This window comes from Ammospiza nelsoni, chromosome 27, assembly GCF_027579445.1.
Source record: "Ammospiza nelsoni isolate bAmmNel1 chromosome 27, bAmmNel1.pri, whole genome shotgun sequence".
Lineage (NCBI taxonomy): Eukaryota > Metazoa > Chordata > Aves > Passeriformes > Passerellidae > Ammospiza > Ammospiza nelsoni.
Genome location: NC_080659.1, coordinates 4,373,412 through 4,391,862, shown reverse-complemented (window position 1 = coordinate 4,391,862; position 18,451 = coordinate 4,373,412). Strand labels below are relative to the sequence as shown.

Genomic DNA, 18,451 nt, shown 5'->3' with positions numbered 1-18,451 from the left:
GACAGGGAGGATGGGGCATCACTGCCCTCCTTCCTCCTGCAGGTACAAATGTGGGTGCTGAGCAGCTATGTGCATAGATATGGCACCCTCTGACACTGCTGGGGTGACCCAAGCAGCTCCTGTCACCCCCACACCGACACCAGACACGATTGCATCCAGACTGCCCAAATTTATTTCAAAAATAAAAAATAAAATATTAAAGACCGAAACAGCCTTGCTCTTCCCCCCCCGCCCCCCTTTCCCCAAAACACACACACAAAAAAAAAAAAAAAAAAAGACTTTTACAGACAAGAAACACATCACGTGGGGGCTCTATTTGCACAGATCCTGACAGAAAAAAATCCAAGTCGGACGAGAAAAAGGATCCTACGGCCTATGAAGACTATGTCAGTATTGGCTCAGTCGGGTCATTAATGTCTATAAATACCGGCCCTGCAGCCGGGACCGAGTTTGGGGTTATTTATTCGGGGTTTTTTTCTTTTTTTTTTTTTCTTCTTTTTTTTTGTTGGGTTTTTTTTTTTTTTTTTTAAGTTAAAAAAGAAAAAAAAAATTCCAACCACCCAAGCGGAGGGTGGGAAGGAGTCCAGGGACTCGGAAGTTGGGCTCGGCCGCGGAGGGAAGGCGCCTTGGCTTCCCCCTCCCCAAACAAAATTGAACACCCCCCAAAAAACAAAGCCCCCCCCACCCCCGTCCCCCCTCCCCAGGCTGCAGCAGTGGGGCCCAGGCACACACGTCCCCCCTTTTGTGGGGGGGCCCAGCCCCACAGCCGAGCAATGCTACATATAGAAGGGAAGGAAAACAAACGGCCCCCAAATCGGGGGGGGCTCCAGCACCTCCGAGAGAGACTTCATCTCCTCCTGCCTGCGCCGGGCTGGGGCGGCACGAGGTGGGGCCGGAGCCCACCCGGCTGTGCCCCTTTCACAGCAAAGCAGCAGCTTCCATACACCCCAGCTGGAGAGGCCGCAAGGAGGGGGCGGCTCCTGCTGCTCGTCCCCATCTCCCCAAACCCAAACGAGCAGGGGGACGGATGGGGGGCTCCCCCTAACACGCAGGTCGGCCCAACGCGTCCGCTCGCAGCAAATCTGGAGGAGCCCCAGCCCGCGACGCCAGCGCTGCCTCCCCAGAGCGGGGCCAGCCAGTGGGACCCCCCGGCACAGTCCCCCGGGGCCCTGGCTCTCCTCTATGCTACGACAAACTCGGATTTCATCTCGGCCTTGACCTCCGGCTTCCAGACCGAGTCCTCGAAGTCCAGGTCCAGGCTGCCCTCGCTGCTGGAGACGCTGCTGTTGCTGTTGGTGCGGCCGGCCTTGCGGTTGGGCACCCAGTGGTACGGAGCCCGCGCGTCCCGCCGCGCCTTCCGCCGCAGCCGCTTCTGCTGCAGCAGCAGCTGCAGCCGCTCCACCTTGCAGCGCGTGGCGCGGTTCTCCGTCTGCCGCAGCCGGTCCCCTGCGAGGGAAAACGGGAAAGGGGGTCACAAGGGATGCCATGGGGGGACATGCCAGCCTCCAGCTAGCCCTGTGTGGCACGGACATGTGGGCGTCACTGTAGCAGGAATGGAGGAGGATGGGTCATGGTGGGGTGCCCTGATCTACAGCCCAGCAGGTAGCACCCAATGGCACACACCTCTAGAGTAGGAGCCCTTCAGAAGGGGAAAGGGGGCCATGGGGGGCTTCTATGGGGGGACATGCCAGCCTCCAGCTAGCCCTGTGTGGCACGGACATGTGGGCATCACTGTAGCAGGAATGGAGGAGGATGGTGGGGTGCCCTGATGCACAGCCCAGCAGGTAGCACCCAATGGCACACACCTCTAGAGTAGGAGCCCTTCAAAAGGGGAAAGGGGGCCATGGGGGGCTTCTATGGGGGGACATGCCAACCCCCAGATAGCCCCGCGTGGCACGGACATGTGGGCGTCACTGTAGCAGGAATGGAGGAGGATGGGTCATGGTGGGGTGCCCTGATGCATGTAGCACCCAATGGCACACACCTCTAGAGTAGGAGCCCTTCAAAAGGGGAAAGGGGGCCATGGGGGGCTGCCATGGGGGGATATGCCAGCCCCCAGCTAGCCCCGCGTGGCACGGACATGTGGGTGTCCCTGTAGCAGGAATGGAGGAGGATGGGTCATGGTGGGGTGCCCTGATCCACAGCCCAGCAGGTAAGTCCCAATGGCACAGGTAAATGGACACACCTAGAGCAGGTGCCCTCCAAAAGGGGAAAGGGGGTCATGGGGGGCTGACATGGGGGGACATGCCAGCTCCACATGGCATGGACATGTGGATGTCCCTGTAACAGCCAGGTGTCCCCTGTAATGGAGGAGGATGGGTCATGGTGGGGCGCCCTGATCCACAGCCCAGCACGTAGCCCCCAACAGCACACACCCCTAGAGCAGGTGCCCTCCAAAAGTAAAGGGGTGAGGGTGGCCTAACCCACATACTGGGGGGATCACGGAGCCCTTCATGGCACAGTCCCTTGGATATCCCAAAAATAGTGTGCCCACCACAGCACCAGGTCCTACAGCACCAGATCCCCAGTGGCCTACAGCCATTTTTTGGGGTGCAGCATTCCCACCACAACACCCCCTCTATCCCCCTGGATGGGTGGAGGGCAGCCCTGGAAGACCTGGTCACACCAGCAGGGGTTGGAGCCAACCCCTGTGGGGACCTGGACCACCCCTGGCTAGGAAAGAAGGAACAGCAAACCCTGAGGGGGCTGAGCCAGCGCTGGTGGTTTCACTTCTTTCCTCTAAGCAAATCACAGGGGGTCTGGTGTGGGTGCCTGCGACACCTTCCGGCCCCAGGGCTCACAGGTGTGCACCCAAAAATGCTGGGGGAGCTGCTGCCACGCTCTGGCCAGGCCCACCTTCACCCCCAGTGTGGGGAGATGGGGTTGGAAAGAAGGAGCCACAGCCTGCGTGACCCCAAAACCTCTGCCCACACAGAGGGACAGGCCCTGAGCTCTGGGGCAGCACGGACACCACAGCCACCTGCCACTCCTCCACACCCCCACCCACGCAGGGACGCTTTGTCCCCACAGGGCTTGGCAGAGATGACAATGCAGAGTGGGTGGGGGGACCTCCCTGAGTCCGCAGGGGTGCTGATTGCCACTGAACACACAACCCTCCTGACTGACACCTGTCAATCATCCAGTTCCTAATCCCTCTCTGCTCATCCCAGCCATGCACCAGGGACCCCCCAAGAGGTGCCAAGCTCACACCCCAAGCGAGGGCAGCCAGACTCACCACTGGGCTTGCACATCCGGATCTGGCTTTGGCACTGGACGACGGGGTGCAGGGTGGGGGCGGCGGCCGCCGGCAGCGGCTCTGAGGTAGTTTTGCTGGCGAGGTCTGGAGAGGCAGGCGGCGAGGAGGAGGAAGAGGAGGAGGAGGAGGAGAACTGCGTCTGGCAGCGGAGCTGTGTCAGGGACTGGGGCATGCCCTGGTAGTGTCTCGTGGCGCTGAGGAGGTCGTTGAGGATCTGCAGGATGGTGCCGATGTCCCGCCGCGGCCGCCCGCTGCTGTCCTGGCAGTTGGGGTGCAAAGTGCCTGGAGGCGGGGGAGAAGTGAGTGTGAGACAAGCAGCACCCCCAGATCCACAGCTCCATTGCCCCCCAATGTCCCCCCAGAGCCCCCTGGCCGTTCAGGGGGGCAGCACGTACCGGAGAAGGTCCCTGAGAAGACCCCAGGAGCGTGGTTGACAAAGCTCTCGATGACCGCCCCGGGCTTGCGCGATCGGGCCGAGGGGGCCGGGCTGCTGCCCGGGGAGCTGCTGCTGCGGGAGCCACAGTCCACCTGCAAGGGGAAAAACACGGGATCAGCCTCGGGGTAGGGGTCTGCTGGGGCACACAACCCTGCTCCTCCTGACCTTCTGCCACCCTCCAAAAAGCCAGGTCAGGAGAGCCCAGATAGGGAACAGGCACTCCTGGCATGCAAGGAACCAGCCTGGGGGTCCCAACAGGCCCCCTACCCTGCTGTGCTGTGCAAAGGGGAAAGGGAAGCAACAGCAGCAGCTCCTGTCCACCCATGGGGACAGGCAAGGTGTGAGGACAGGCAGGGTTAAGAGCTAGCTTGGGTTACACCCTGTCCTTGAGCCCCTCCCTGGGACCTGGGGACATCCTGGAGGCCAGACTGGGGACAACCCATTTCCACACATGAGGAAACCAAGGAAGGGCCAGGCTGAGCTGGAAAAGCCACAGCTTCACCCCCATTTCCCAAAGCTCCCAGGACATCCCCCAGCCTCACCTCTGAGCAGGAGGAGACCACGCTGCTGTTCACCGTCTGCGTGCTGGCCCCGTGCGACCGGAACATGCCGGCGGTGACAGGAGCGGCGTGAGGGGCGTTACAGTACACAGGAGGGGCTGGCGGGGCGGGCGTGGGGCTGGGGGCCGGGCTCTGCTGGCACGAGGGCACCACGGGGATGCGGGCGAAGCCGGAGCCGCCGGCACCGTGCAGCGTCCGGCAGTGGGGGCTGGCGCCGGCGCCCGCCTCGCCCCGGCTGGCGATGAGGTGTCGGTGCTGGAGCTGCCCCGTGCTCTGCTGGGCCGCCAGCTGCAGCTGCACGAACATCATGTGGTCACCCACACGCAGGGCCAGGGTCAGCGGGGACCGGCCCGACAAGAAGTCGTTGACCTGGGGAGAGACAGAGAAAAGGGATCCTCATCAGTTGCGGCACAAGCAGCGGGGTGGTGGTTGCCCCCGTGGTGATGTAGTTGCCCCTACAGGTTTCCCTTGGCTACAGGGATGGGTCACTGCGGCACAGAAGGGGTGACCCCCTTTGACAGCCCTTCCCAGGCCCTCACCCGTGCCAGGCTGGCACACGAGCCCAGCTGCCGTCCCCACGCGACCCCAGCCCGGTGCCAGCTCCGTCAGCTGATGGTGCTGGAGGGTGTTTTTCTTCCTTCTGCCCTTCCTGCCCTTTATTCCCCACCACAGAGTGGCCGTGCCTGCCTGCCTGGCTGCCCTCCCCGGCGGGCAGGGACGGGCAGGGGCCGCAGCTGGCACTGCCCAGAGCTGCACGCTCAGCCAAGGGAGGGGTGTCCCCCCTCCCCAACTCGAGGGACTGGCACAGGGAGACGAGGAGGGGGCAGGTGAGGACATGCCCGGTCCCTGCGCGCCCACCATTGTGATTCACAGCCCACCTGCCCTCCTCCCTCCCCCCCGAAGGCAGCTGGGGTGGGGGACAGGCCGTGCCCAGCCCGGAGGCTCCAGCCCTGGCAGGTGATGGAGCAGCTGCAGCCTGGAGACAAGAGCCAGGGCCTGACCCTCCCCAGGCTGCAGCTGTGGGGGGGCCCCCAGTGCCCAGCACCTGCCACCCCCCAGCTCACACCCCTCAGCCTCCCCCCAGGCGCATAAATCACTCGGCAGCTGTGCCAGGGAACAGGGGAGCCCCCTGAGCACTGCCCCACATTCTAGGGGGGGCTGGAACAGCCACGAGCCCCCCTTGCCCTCATGTGTGCTGCAGGGGGGCTGCACCTCTCACCCTGCCAGCCCGGACGGGTTAATGGGGACAATACCCCCCCTTTCCACCACACACCCCCCTCGCTACTCCAGCTTTCCCAGCCTGTCACGTGCAGCTCCTGCTATCACCCACCCACACCCCACGGCACCTTTGGGGTCCCCAGTGGGGGTGCTGGGCCCCCCCCTGCCGCTAGCACTGCAGAGCAGGGCCCCCCCAGCCCCAGCCCTGCTCCCCCACGCCCCGCTGGCGCGGAGGCCGCTTCTGAGAAGCCGTGGGAAAAGCAGCTTTAAAAATACCAGCAGCAAAGCCCCGAGCGTGTCAGGCGGAGGCTGCAGAGGAAGGGGTGGGCGGGAAGGAGACGCTGCAGCTCTGGACACGGAGGTTACGGGGCAAGGGGGCGGGAGGGGACGGCGGGCGGGAGTGCACAGGGGCACACGTGTGCACACGCGTTTGCGTGCACTGAGAGCACCTGGCCCCGTCCTGCCTCAGTTTCCCTTCCCATAGCGGCCTGGATGGCCCAATGCCAGGCTGGCAGCCCCATCCTCACTGCTTGGTCCCATCCCAGCTCTGGCCCGTGCATGGAGGCTGCTGGGCCACCCCAGCCCTGCTGCTGCTCTCTGAGCCACTCTAGGGGTACATTCCAACACCAGGCTGGTTCCAAGCACCATTCACCAAACTGTGGGAAGGGGTCCCAGCTGGGTTCTGCTCCCACTGAGCTCCTGAGTGGGCTCTTTCACAGCCCCAGCTCTGCACCCAGGTGTGCCCGGGGGAGCCCCGTGCACCTCCCCGGGGCCCCTTGACGTCAGCCGGCCCCGCGGCCGCCTCCCGCTCCCTCTGACTCACTCCTGCCCTGCCTGACCCTTCTCTGCCAGCAGAAACCAGAGCACCCCAACGCGGCCAGGCCCGCTCTGCTGACTCTTCCCAGCAGCAGCACCACCACCCATCCATCCATCCATCCATCCATCCATCCATCCATCCATCCATCCATCCATCCTCACACACGGGGGTCTCACGGCCTCCCTGCCCGTGGCACGGAGCCCGCCCGGTCCCCGCGGCGCCCCAGCCCTGGGGCTCCGAGCAGCCGCCCCCACGCCGATGCCAACCTCTCTCTTCCCCCCCCCGGCAAAACCAGCCCGCTCCAATGCAAACACGTCCCACCCAGCCGCCCGCTCGGCCGCCCACGCCGGGAGGACCCCGCGTCCCTCCCAGCCGGCTCCGCCGCGGGGGCCAGGACAGCCTCGCCGAGGGGGCTGGAACCATCAAGCCCCCCCAAATCCCGCATTTAGGGGTCCCCTGTGATTCTGCCAAGCCCTGCGGGGCTCAGCTGCACGGTACCGGGCTCGGGGCCCTGCGGGGATGGGGCAAAAGTGTCTCCCAGCTGCTTCTGAGAAAAACCGATGAGTCAGAGAACGCCGCATTCCCGCCTCGCTCCGACGCCTGGCCCCGCGTCACCCCGGCCCGCAGCACCGCGCACCCCCAACTCTGGAGCTGCCCCGATGGGGAGGGCAGCACCCCCAAACAGGCACAAGGAAACCATCCTAAGAGACGCAGATTGGCAAAGGCAAGGCCAGGGCAAGGATGAGGAGGGGGAGCAGGAATTGCCCCCCCAAGCTCTTGCAGAAATTGCCCTCCCAAGCCCCTGCGGGAATTGCCCCCCAAAGCCCCAGCTGGGCACAGCTGGGCCTCCCCCATCCAGCCACCTGTGTTGTGTCTGTGCCAAGGGTGGGGGCAGAGGGACAGAGCCCCCCTGGCCGCGCTCCCCCAGCCCTGGAAGATCAGGATGTGTCATCCCCATCCTCTGTTCTTCCTCCCCCTCAGCACTCCCGGGCAGAGGGACCGGGGGAAGGAAGGCAGAGCCGGCAGCGGGACCCAACGCCTGCCTGCCATCGCTGGAAAGCGGGGGCAGCCGTGCGTGTGAGGGGAGGGAGGAAGGAAGTGCAGGAGCATTTCCAGGAAGCCCCCGTGCCCGGCAGTCACTTCCCCAAAGGCTGGGGAGGGGGTGGCAGCGCCCCGGCCCCCCCTCACCGCCCCCAGAGGAAGCGGCTCAGCTCTCCCCGTGCTCCGGAGGCTGCGTGACGCAGGCAGAGCCCAGCAAAGCATGAATGGGAGGAGTGGTTTCCTGCCCCCCCCTCGCCGCCCCCCAGGTGCTGGCGGTTCCTCCTGCTCAGCCCTGGCTTCCTGAATCACCAGCCGGAGGAACCTGCGGTGGGCAGGGAGCTGCGGAGCCGCTTCCCGCAGCCGCTGCCAGAGCGTAGCCCACCCACCCGCCCTCCTCTTCCTCGCTCTGCTTGCTCTGGGGGGGCCACAGCCCTGTGCAAAAGGGGTACACTGAGCTCCACAGGCTCCTGGCTCCCACCTCGCTGCCCACAGCAGAACTGTGCAGCCCCAGCAGAAATATCTGCAGCCCTGAGGGCAGGATGTGTGACCTGCCAGGCCAGGCTGGCAGAACCAGCCCCCTCCCACAGCTCTGGGATGGGGCAACCCCTCCATGGGACCCCCACAGCAGCGTCCGGCACTGGGGATCCACTTAAAGCTCCAGTCTAAGCTTACCCCTAGAGCCCCCACAAGGGGTTAAAGCAGCTCCCAAAAGTCAAGGTCACCCCGGGCAGCCAAGAGCACTGCGGGCACTGCAGCCTAGCCCTTGGCACATCCCCACACGGGGGGCACAGCAGTGCCCCACCAGTCCCTTCTCTGAGCCCTGGCACCACACGGGGCTCAGCCCCTTCCCAGAATTCAGGCGATAAATACGCTCAAAAAAACCCCAACCCTTCAAAAACCAGAGCGGCCAGAAAAAGGAAGGAAAGAGTTTCACAGAGCAGCAACAGAGACGGAAAACAAAGGAGCGGGGCCTGCACGGCTGGGGGTAAATTCCACCTTGGCGGCAGGAGCTGCGCACACACCCACGGCTCTCCCACGGCTCTCCCACCCTGGGAACGCTCCCAGCCCACCGCAGAGACCCCCCAGCAGCGAGGACATCCCACCCCCTCCAACAACTCCACAGCGGTTCAGCCACGGCCCCACCAACGCCGCCCACTCGGCCCCTCGCATGCCCCGGCACAAGGAGAGGGTCAGAACGCCCCAGCACGGCCAATCTGCACCCCAAGGACGGCTCCAAGGAAAGCAGGGACATCTCTGGGCGCTGGGCCAGGCTGTGCAGCCCCATGAGCCCCCCCAGCCAGCCTCCTTTACACCCATCACAGCTGTGGGGCACATGGCAGCCCGCTCCCTGCCCCCCAACGTGGGCATTTGGGGGGAGCTGCAGCCCCACACCCCCGGGCAGGGCCCTGAGCCGCCCGGCTCTGCCACCACCAACCAACCAACCAACCTGCGGCGTGACCTTGAGTGAGTCACTTCACCTCCCCGGCTCCCTCCCGGCTTGTTTGGGCTGCCGGCGTGGGACCTCCCCGAGCCCGGCGCTGCTGCCCAGGGTGACGGTGCCCGCCCCGGGCACCACCCTCAGCACTCTGTGAAACCTCAGCGAGGAACCAACGCCAAAGCTTTTGGGAGGGGAAGCAAAGCGAGGCCGCAGCTGTCTGTCCTTCCTCCCCACCCACCCACCCACCCTCTCTGCCTTTGTCTCCATCCTGCCCCGGCATCCAGCCCCTCACCTGAGTTTCAGTTAAGCTTTCCAGAGCTTGCATCACCGACTGTTCTGGCCTGGACGCCTGGGACTGGAAAAAAAAAGAAAAGGAGGAGGGGGGGATTAACGTTACAAATGCAGCAAAGGAGGGGGCGTCCGCAGCAGGAGGGAGGGATGACATGTCACTTCCACTATTTCTACACAAGCCCTGAGAAAGGAGTGAAATACTAAACCTGCTGCCGTGCCCAACCCAGCGCTGCCTCCTCAGCAAGAGCTGGGGCAGCAGAGCCGCGGGGCTGCCAGCACATCACATCCTCATCCTTGCCCGGGGCTTTAATAATAGACAGGGACGAGTGGGAGGGATGGAGGGAGCAGCAGGAAAAGGCCACTCACCATCAAGCCGGCCTCCACGGTGGGCACGAGTGTCAGCTTGCTGCCTTCCACGACCCCCAGGTCCTGCAGCTTGCCAGAGCTGAGGCGGCTGTGGGAGGAGATGCCAAAAGCAGGGTCAGTGCAGGTCGGGCAGCTCCCCCAGGGGGGGACACCAGAGGGGGACACCAGCTGCAAGTCTGGGGGACCAACAGCCCCTCAAAGCGCCCCTACCTCAATAAATTCCCAGCTTTCACAGGGAGAAGGGAACCCTGGCACCCCACTGCTCCCGGGGGAGCTCACGGTGTGGGGCACCCCTGCCCTGGGCACGGGGCGGTGCTGAGGGGTCAGAGAGGAGCTGAGCTGTGGGCAGAGAGGGCGCTGGGAGCACAGGGTCCATAGCACAGGAAATTTGCCCACCGGGGGGGCGCTTGGGGAGAAGTTGGGACCGGTGTAGGTGGGGGAGGCAGCGCTGGGAAATTGCTCCCCCAGCCCCGCAGACGGATGCGGTGTCCCCATGTGTCCCCCCCTTCCTCCCTGATCCGGGAAAGACTCTGCAAGTTCCTCCCGGCCCGACCCCACGCGGGCCCCGCTCCACGCGGGGGGCGCGCAGCCCCTCGGCCCGGGCCCCCGGCAGACAAAGGCTCCCCCGCCGCCCCCGGCGCTGGGGGCTCGGGGTGGGGGGGCCGGGCCGCGCCGCCGCCGGGGCCGAGCCCAGAACAAAGGGCCGGGGCACGGCCGGGCCCCGCCGCCCACAAAGGAGCCCCGGCAGGGCCGGGCGAGGGGGCGGCGGCCGCGCTCCCGGCCCGGCCCGGAGCCCCCCTCCCTCCGCCCCGGAGCTCCCCCTCCCTCCCTCCTTCCCTCCCTCCGGCCCGGCCCCCGCTCGCCCCCGCCGCGGCCCCCCGGGCTGCCGCCCCCCCCCGCCCCGCACAGGAATGGGGCCGGGAAGGGGGAGGGGGCGGGAGCCTTTGTGCGGTGCCGAGCCCGGTGCGAGGGGGCCGCCCCCGCGCCCAGCCCCGCTGTGGAGGGCTGGGGACCCCGGGCCTCCCGAGCCGCGCCGCGCCGAGCCGAGCCGAGCCGTACCTCTCTTTGTGCAGCAGCGCCAGACGCTCCTTGGGCACCTTGAGGCGCTGGGACAGCCGCCGCTTCAGCCCCTCCACCGTCTCCTCGGCGGGCACCGAGAGCTCATAGCGGGTGCCGGTGGTGGTGTGGATGTAGAGGTTCATGGGGGGCTCGGGTGGCCCCACCTCGCAGGCGGGAGCCCCGCGGCTGCAGCTCCTGGCGCCGGGCTGCGGGTCCATCCGCCGACCTGCGGGGGCAGCGGCGGTCGGTGTCGGGGGGCGGCGGGGGGATCGGACAAAGGAGGGAGCCGGGCCCGCTCCGCCGCACGCCCGGCGGGACCTACGGGAGCTCCGGCTACGCGCTGAGGCCTCGGGCGGGGGCCGGGAGGAGGCGGCGGGCGGCTATAGGAGGGGGGTCCCCAAGCAGGGCTGCACCGGCCGTGCCCTCCACAGCCCAGGCGGAGAAAATAAAATATATATATATATATATAAAAAAAATTAAAAAATATATAAAATCTCCCGTTCTCGCCCCGCTCCGGTGGCTGCCGTGGGAAGGGGGGGTGGTGGAAAGCGGCGCTGCCTGCTCCTGCCTGCCGCCTCCTTTCTTTCTGCTCGCCGCCGCTGTGTGCTCACGCTGAGGGGTGTCTGGGGGCGGGGTGAGGCCCGAGGCCGCGGCGAGGGGCGGGGAGGCCGCCTCGCTCCCCCTTCTCTGGGGCCGGACCCGCCGAACCGGCCGCCGCTCGCGCTGCCGTGGGAGCACCGGGGGGGGGAGGGAAGTTACAATGTAGCAACGTCCCGGGGGGCGGGGCCTCGCCCTCATTCACTCCGGCTCCTCCGGCGGCCGCGGGCCAATGGGAGCTCGCCGAGCGCCCAGACATCCGCGCTGGCGGCCAATGGGAGGCGGGCGCAGCTTCCCCACGTGGCCCGGTGGGCGGGGCGGTCCGGCCGGATTCCTCCCGCCCACGCGGCCGCGCTGGCCCCGCCCCGGCCCCGCCCCCCGCGCGCCCTCGCGCCGCGCCTGGAGCCATTCATAATCCCGGCGCACAACAAAGGGGCGCGGGGGGCTCGCGGGTCCGGTCCGGCTCGGTTCCGGTAATACCGGGCCGCCCCTCGCTGGGGAGCCCATGGGCTTGGCGTGCGAGGCGCCACGGAGGGGTGGACGCGGGACACGGGCAGGCGCCGGCCCGGAGCGCCGCGGCGGGGGCGGTGAGCGGCCCCCGCACCGGAGGAGGCCGCGGCGGGAGGTGACTGCCCGCGGGGCCGGGCGGGAGCTGGAGCCCCCGGAGCCGAGTGACGCCGGGACACAGAGGCGGAAAGGGCGGGGGGGATGGGGAGGGGGGAACACGCACAGTCACCCGCGGCCGGTCACACCCGCCCGGTCGCACGCACCCGCCCGGTCACCCTCCCGGTGACGCCGTTACAGCTACGGGAACTGTCCCGGTGAGGGGTTAAGCCCCCTCTACCCCCCCAGCACGCTCTTGCCCCCCGAATCCTGCAGCTGCAACCTCCACCCCAGCGGCCCCAGCCCCGCCTGGCGGCTCCCGGGGAGCGGAACGGACACCCCGCAGCCCCGGGGCCCCGTCCCGGCACCCACGGGGGGGTTGGGGGGGGGCGGGCTATGAGTCAGCAAAGCGCGGGCGCCCTCTGCCGGTCCCGCCGCGCCTCCGGAGCCCGGGGCGGCCGCACCGGCGGCGCGCCGGGGAGCCCTTACCGACACACCGGCTGGCCCTTACCGAGCCACCGGGCGGGGTGCGCCCCAAAGCCGCTGCTCGCCCACCGGGATGGAGAGCCCCTGCCCCGGGAGCCCCCCCCTCACAGAATACCGGGTCTCGGTAGCGAGGAGCCGCTCCCCGGGACGCGGCGGGAGAACCGGGGCTCCGGCAGCTGGAGCGGGGAGAACCGATCCCGGTCCCGGTTCCGCTCCCCCGAGGGAGGCAAAGCTCCAGGTGACCGAGGACACGGAGGGTCCCTGAGGGTGAGCAGAGCTCCCGAACAACCGGAGAGGGGCTCTGCCGTTCGTCCCCTCGGGAGCCCCGGGGAAGTGGGGCCACCCCGCCCGCTCTGGGGAAACAACCGAGAGATCGCGGTCCCGGTCCGCTGATCCCCCCCTCATCCCGACCCGGACCCCCACCGGCCCGGCGCGGCTTTACTCACCGAGCACGGCCCCGCGGATCCCGGCGCGGCGGGAGCTCAGCTGCCTCCGGTGGCAGGAAGAGGGAGAGAGACCCCAGAAACGTCCCGGGGGGAGGTGGCGGTGGGTGCGGTGTCACCTCCCGAGCGCTGCAGCCGGTCCGAGCGCAGCCCTGACGCGGAGCTGCCGGGGAGGTGCCCGAAGTTTTATCCCGCACCGCCCGGGGTGGAGCCTGGCGGGGGCAGGGACCGGTCTGGCCTCGGCAACGGCCCCGGCAACGGCCACGGCCCCTGCCCCGGCCGGACCCGCACCTGCTCCCGCGGGGGGTCCCGCTCTTGGCCCCAGGGTCTCAGTTCTGAACGGGGGTCCCAGCCTGTACCCCCTCATTTCGGGTCCCGCTCAGGGATCCCGACTCGCAGTGCTCTAATCTCGGTATCAGCGCGGGCACCGGGGGCGTCTCAGCCCATGCCGGGGTCCCGGTTCTGCGGGACCGTGGGGAGGGGACAGACCGGACATTTCTCCCCCTGTGCGTGCCCCGTGGGTCAAAGTCACTCCGTGGGCTGAGCTCTCCTTGGGAGCCAAGTGTCCAAGCTGCTGCTGCCCGTGGAGACTTCTCTGATGTCTGATAACAAGGCTGGACCATTCCTCCCCCAGGGATTCCCTCTGCCCAGCCACCCGCTTCCCAGCAGGGACACACAGTTAGGACACAGGGCTTTAAAGCAAGGGACAAACGGGCCGGTGGGCACCGGTTCCGGGCTGCCAAGGGGCACAAGCCGCTTCCTCCCGGGCCAGCGCCACCCCGCGCACACAGGGAGGGTGCTGGGGAAATGCTGCTGTGACCTCAGGCTGCCTCGCCGGGTCTCTCCTTCGTAGACAATGCCCTGGCACACCAAGACACAAAGCAGCTGGAGATGGTGGGGATCTGGCGGGCAGTCCGCAGTGGGGAGACCCGACCCGTGAGGCTGCAGGAGCTAAAGGGGAACTCTCCGAACCCCCAAAATTCTGCTGCTGTGTCCTTCCCGCCCGGCATCCCCTGGGGTGTGTGTGCGGATGGCTGGGAGGGAGCGAGGCCACTCGTGCAAGGCAGAGACCGGGCTGGGAGGGAGCTTTTGTCGCACAGCCCACGGCCCCCCGCCCGCCCCAGCCCCCTCCAGGCTCTCGGGGGGGAGATGAGCTCAGGCGGCTCCGACTCCGGCTCCTGCCATTGTTGTCCCTGGGAGAGGGGCCGGGGCAGGGATGCGCCATTGTTCTCCCCGGGAGCTGCGGAGCCCCGGGCCTGCGAAGCCGCCCCTAGGGGGGCCACATCCCCAGCTGGCCCTGGAGCAGCGAGGGGACAGCCAGGACCACAGGTTTGGCCGTGCCACAGCTCAGGAGGGGCCGTGGTGGGAACAAGGTGACACACCAGAGCCTCTCCTGCAGGGATCATGGTCTACTCCAGCCCTGATCCATGGGGAAGGACAAGGTGACACACCAGAGCCTCTCCTGCAGAGAGCAGGGTCTGCTCCCAGCCCTGATCCATGCAGAGGGACAAGGGGACATTGTGGCCATGGCTGGGAGTGCGGCCTGCTTGGCTTCTTTGGCAAAGCAGCCCAAGGGCAGAGCATCTCCCCACATCCTGGCAGCCCTGAAGAGCCCTTTCCCTCCTCACACGGCTCCAGCTCCTTCCTGGGAGGAAGCTCCATCTCCTCCGGCAATCCCATGACTCCAGGAGCCGGTGCTTTAGGAAGTGTGTGCACATTTCAGCACGGTTGAAAGTATCTGGAGGAGCCTCCAGAGACACAAGCTGGGAGATCCCAGGATTCCCAGCAGCCTGGATTTTGTGTGTTTAGTTTATTGTGTTGCCCTGGGAATAAATCGTTAAAGATTACAGGCAGACTCGGGCATAATTGCTGCACGGCATCGCAGGCTCCCGCGTCTCCAGAGGGAGCGTTCTCCAAACCCCGCACGGCTGAGCAGCTCGGGGAGAGACGATCCGACGAGCAAATACCTACACAAATCCCGCTGCAGGCCACACGCAGCTCCCGCAATCCTCTTAGCTAACCTGGGCGCTGGGATCAGCCCCCGCCGGGGCTCACGCAGCCGGGAGGGTGGCGCGGCCACGGGCTGGACCAGAGGGGCTTATCCGGGTCCCGCCGGGACAGGGACACTTCCCACGGGCCTGGTGGCACGGCAGAGCCAGGGCAGCACCGTGGTGGTGTCGGATCCTTTGTGTCCTGCCGGCCCCAGCTCCAGCTGGGAGCCCCGAATCTTTTGGAGCTTGGTTCTTGGAAGTTTTCTCCCTCGAAGGAAGGGAATTCCCAGCCCTCTTTTCTTCGGGGAAATCCCCCACCAGCCCCCGGGCAGCAGCTTTTCTCTTTTCTCTCTCTGTTTCCACACACCCTCCCCACCCCCTTCAACCTTTTTGGGCTGGATTCTTGGCTGATTCCACAGCTTTGGCAAACGGGGGATTTTTATCGCAGCTCTCTGCATTCCACTCGCAGGCGCGGGGTCATGGGATTAGGGCAGAGCTGACTCCGGCTCCGGAGCAGCCACAGGAGGGGAGAGGAGGGCAGAGAGGAGGCGTTTCTCACTCTTGTGGCTGCAGGAGAAGCTGGGCTGCAGCCTGTGGGGGACCCAGGTGGGACGGGGATCCTTTTCCTCCGCCTGGAGAGGGGAGGGGAGCGATCCCGTGGCTTCCAAGGTGCCCGGCTGGGGCCTCGCACGGAGCTGTGGGAGCTGGGAGCGTTCCCAGGGCGCGGGGCCAGGGCCGGGATCATGCGGGGCACACCCGGCAGGAGGGTGCAGCGCAACCCCGGCACCTCCACCCGCCCGGCCCGGCCCTGCCCGGCCCACGAGGGTGGGAGCGGGGCTGTCCCGGGGGTCCCGGGGGGCTCAGCCTCGCTCACGGTGGCAGCGGTGACTCAGCCTCGGGCGTGCTCAGGTGAGCCAGCGCTGCTGCAGGGAGTGAGGAGCTGCTGATTCCACCCTCCCATCACAGCCCCCGGCGGAGCCCCCCAACCCTGCGGGCCCGGGGTGGCCTCGGGGCGGGCGCGGGTGTCCTTGGGCAGGACGGCGGTGCCTGTGCCGGTGACGCTGGCGGGGCTGTAAACACCCAGGCGTGTCCTTAGAAACACACAACCGGCTCTGTGTGTTCCCAGCTCTCGGGGACGTGTCCCGGTGGCCTTTGGCAGAGTGTCCGGGCGTCACAGCCTGGGGACACTCCAGCTGCCAGCCCGAGCCCTGCCTGGCCTCGCTTGCCGTGCCCTGGCTCTGGGGCACCCCCCGCTCGCAGGGCTCTGCCCCCCACCCTGGCCTGGGGCCTGGGGTGAAATCACCCCTGGGGTGACTCAGGGTGAGCATACACTGAGCAAGGGGAGCCCAGCACAGGGCAGACCCCAGGGTGACTCAGCTGAGGCTGGGGGGAGTCACCAGAGCCCTCACCCACCTGGCCCTGGGCCCGGGAAGGATGGCGAATCCCTCTGCATTTAGCAGCACCCAGGTGTGCAGCCATACTTGGCTGTGCTGGGCCGTGGCCCCGCTGCCATGAGGTCAGCCCTGGCTATTCTGGGCTCTTTGAGCTCACGGGCCCCTTCAGGACACTGAACTCCAGTTCCTGCTCCCATCCCAGTGGCTCCCAGGCTCCGGCCTCAATGCCTCCCTTCCCGTGGCCCCCTCAGCTGGGGGCAGGCAGAGCTGTGGGCCCCAGCCCGGCTTCAGCCTGGAGTTGGGATGGGATGAGCAGGGGGAACCCATCCCTGACCACCTCCTGTCCTGCTTCATGCCCCAGCTCTGCCTCTGTCCCTGTTCTTCTGCAGCCCCCAAGCCCTGTGCTGCTGTGGCAATTTTGGCAATGGCAGAATTCAGGTTAGGAGAGGTCCTGGGGTCCTCCACCATGGGCACACGCTCTCAGCTTGTGCCCACCCTCCCCTGGGCATGGCCCTCACAGTGCCCTAAGACCCCCCAAAAGGGCAGAACTCAGCTGCTGTGCCTGGGGAACCCTGGAAACACAGGTAGGAAACTGTCAGGGTGAGAAGGGGCACCCAGGGCACAGACCCAGAGGCAGCAGAGCCCTGATCCCCCACACCCCCATGCCCCCCATGTCCCCTGTGCCCCCCACACCCCTCTGTCAGTGCCAGAGGCTGTTTCCCAGACGCTGCCACATCTCTTGGTTTGTTTTAAATCCCGGCTCCAGGAGTCAGCCGACAGCTCAGCTGCTGCTGGTGGTGTTATTATTGTTGTTATTATCGTTATTATTATTATTATAAATGCTCAAGCGAGTTGCCAGCCTTGGGGAGGGGAAGGACTCAGGATTTCGGGAGCCTCCTTGGACACACACTGAACCTTGTTCCTGGGGTGACCCAGCCTTGGAAACCCGAGGGAAAGCAACTCCCTATTCCACCGTATCCAATCCCATCCCACCCCATCCCAACCCATCCCCATCCCACTCCAGCCCTCTGATCTCACCGTGAGGCGTCATCCCCGCTCCTGGGAATGCACACAGGGTGGCAGAACCGTGTGGGATGGATCCAGAGCTGGGGGTGATGCCAGCAGGGGATCAAGGGGGGCATGGGGTGGGTGTCTCCCGTGTGCTGACACACTCACCCCGTGTGTTCACACTCACAGCACCGCGGCATTCCCGCCCCGCGCCTGCCCCCGGCTCCCCTCGGAGCCGCCTCAGGAATGCGGGAACCTCACCCGGGCGGGGATGCGGGCACCTCCCCACCCTCCATGGCCCTGGCAGCCCCCAGCCCAGCCCGGCACGGGGCAGACACAGCCCTGGTGCGGGCGCAGTGCCCTCCCTGCCCTCCAGCAGGGCTGGCACCCCACTGACCCCCCAAAAGCGGGAAGGAGGAACAGAATCCACGCAGGCAGGATGTGCCCCGGGAAAGCCCGGCTCGGGCGGGATGGGGACGGGAGGAGGCATTTCCTCCTGGCCTTGTCCCTTCGCACACGAGTTCAGCTCCTCACGCTTGTGCTCAGACCCGGCACAGGAGCTCCGGGTGCGCTCCCACTGCCGGGGCTCGCTGGGCCCGGTGGGCGCTGCCCTCCACACCCACGGTACCTCCTCCCTTCCCGGCCCCCCGCGCTCCCCCGCGGCCGCAGTTCCTGTTTACGGTGATGGAGCCGCCTGCCCGGCCCTGCCGACACCGCGGGGGGAGTCACCGGGGCATCGCCGGTGCTGCTGCCTCCCCGTGCCTGGCACCGGCGCTGATGGGTCCCGGCTGTGCGGGATCACCCCACGGATGGGAGACCATTCTGGGAACAGCAGCAGGAAATCCTGACCGGGAAAAGAGCTGGACCCCGTGTGGCATCGCAGAGCCACAAATCTGCTGTGTGTGGAGTGTGGGTGCCCCTGCCTGGCACTGCCAGACTCTGTGTCTGGAGCAGGGCACCATGCCCAGGTGGGGGCTCAAGGGAGGTTCCAGGTGTGTCCCAGGGAGCCGAGTTGAGGAATCCAGCACCCACTGCGCCACATTCCCCAGCGCTGTGAGGAGCCGGGCTCAGCTCATCCCAGCGCCCGACCGACCTGTGGGGAAACTGAGGCACCAGCTGGGGAAGTGACTCACCTGCACCGTGGCCTCTAAATGCACTGCTCCGATTAGATAATGGGCGGAAGGATCACAGGGAGCCCCGGCAGCCTCTCATTAAACCTTGGGCTCCCCGAAGAGCCTTCAGCTCCATCCCAGGCCGCGGCCACCTGGGCCGGTGCTGGCCCTGCCCAGAACCCACCCACTCACATCCGCAGGCGCTGCAGCACCTCACATCTGGCCCTGCCGGAGGGTTCCTGCTCACAGGAGATGCTGCCCCTCCCAGAAGCCCGCAGGAGCTGGGGGGAGGCATTTTGCAGCCCTGCACCTTCGGGGTGCCATACCTGGGACAG

General features: G+C 66.7%; 1 protein-coding gene across 2 annotated transcripts; it reads right to left on the bottom strand.

The window, feature by feature from the left end:
• Nucleotides 1-728: 728 nt before the first annotated feature.
• MIDN (midnolin) lies at nucleotides 729-12,758 on the bottom strand. 2 transcript variants are annotated; one of them, XM_059489774.1, is made up of 8 exons: nucleotides 12,615-12,758; nucleotides 10,483-10,708; nucleotides 9,424-9,511; nucleotides 9,059-9,121; nucleotides 4,235-4,621; nucleotides 3,652-3,784; nucleotides 3,236-3,538; nucleotides 729-1,446 (listed from the first exon to the last, which is right to left on the bottom strand). In XM_059489774.1, the coding sequence occupies exons 2-8, from the start codon at nucleotides 10,698-10,700 to the stop codon at nucleotides 1,181-1,183; spliced, it is 1,458 nt and encodes a 485-aa protein (XP_059345757.1). In that variant the 5' UTR covers nucleotides 10,701-10,708; nucleotides 12,615-12,758; the 3' UTR covers nucleotides 729-1,180. The 2 variants fall into 2 exon arrangements, with proteins under 2 accessions (XP_059345757.1, XP_059345756.1); XM_059489773.1 differs by lacking the exon at nucleotides 12,615-12,758 and having other exon boundaries at nucleotides 10,483-11,224.
• Between the last annotated feature and the right edge of the window lie 5,693 nt (nucleotides 12,759-18,451).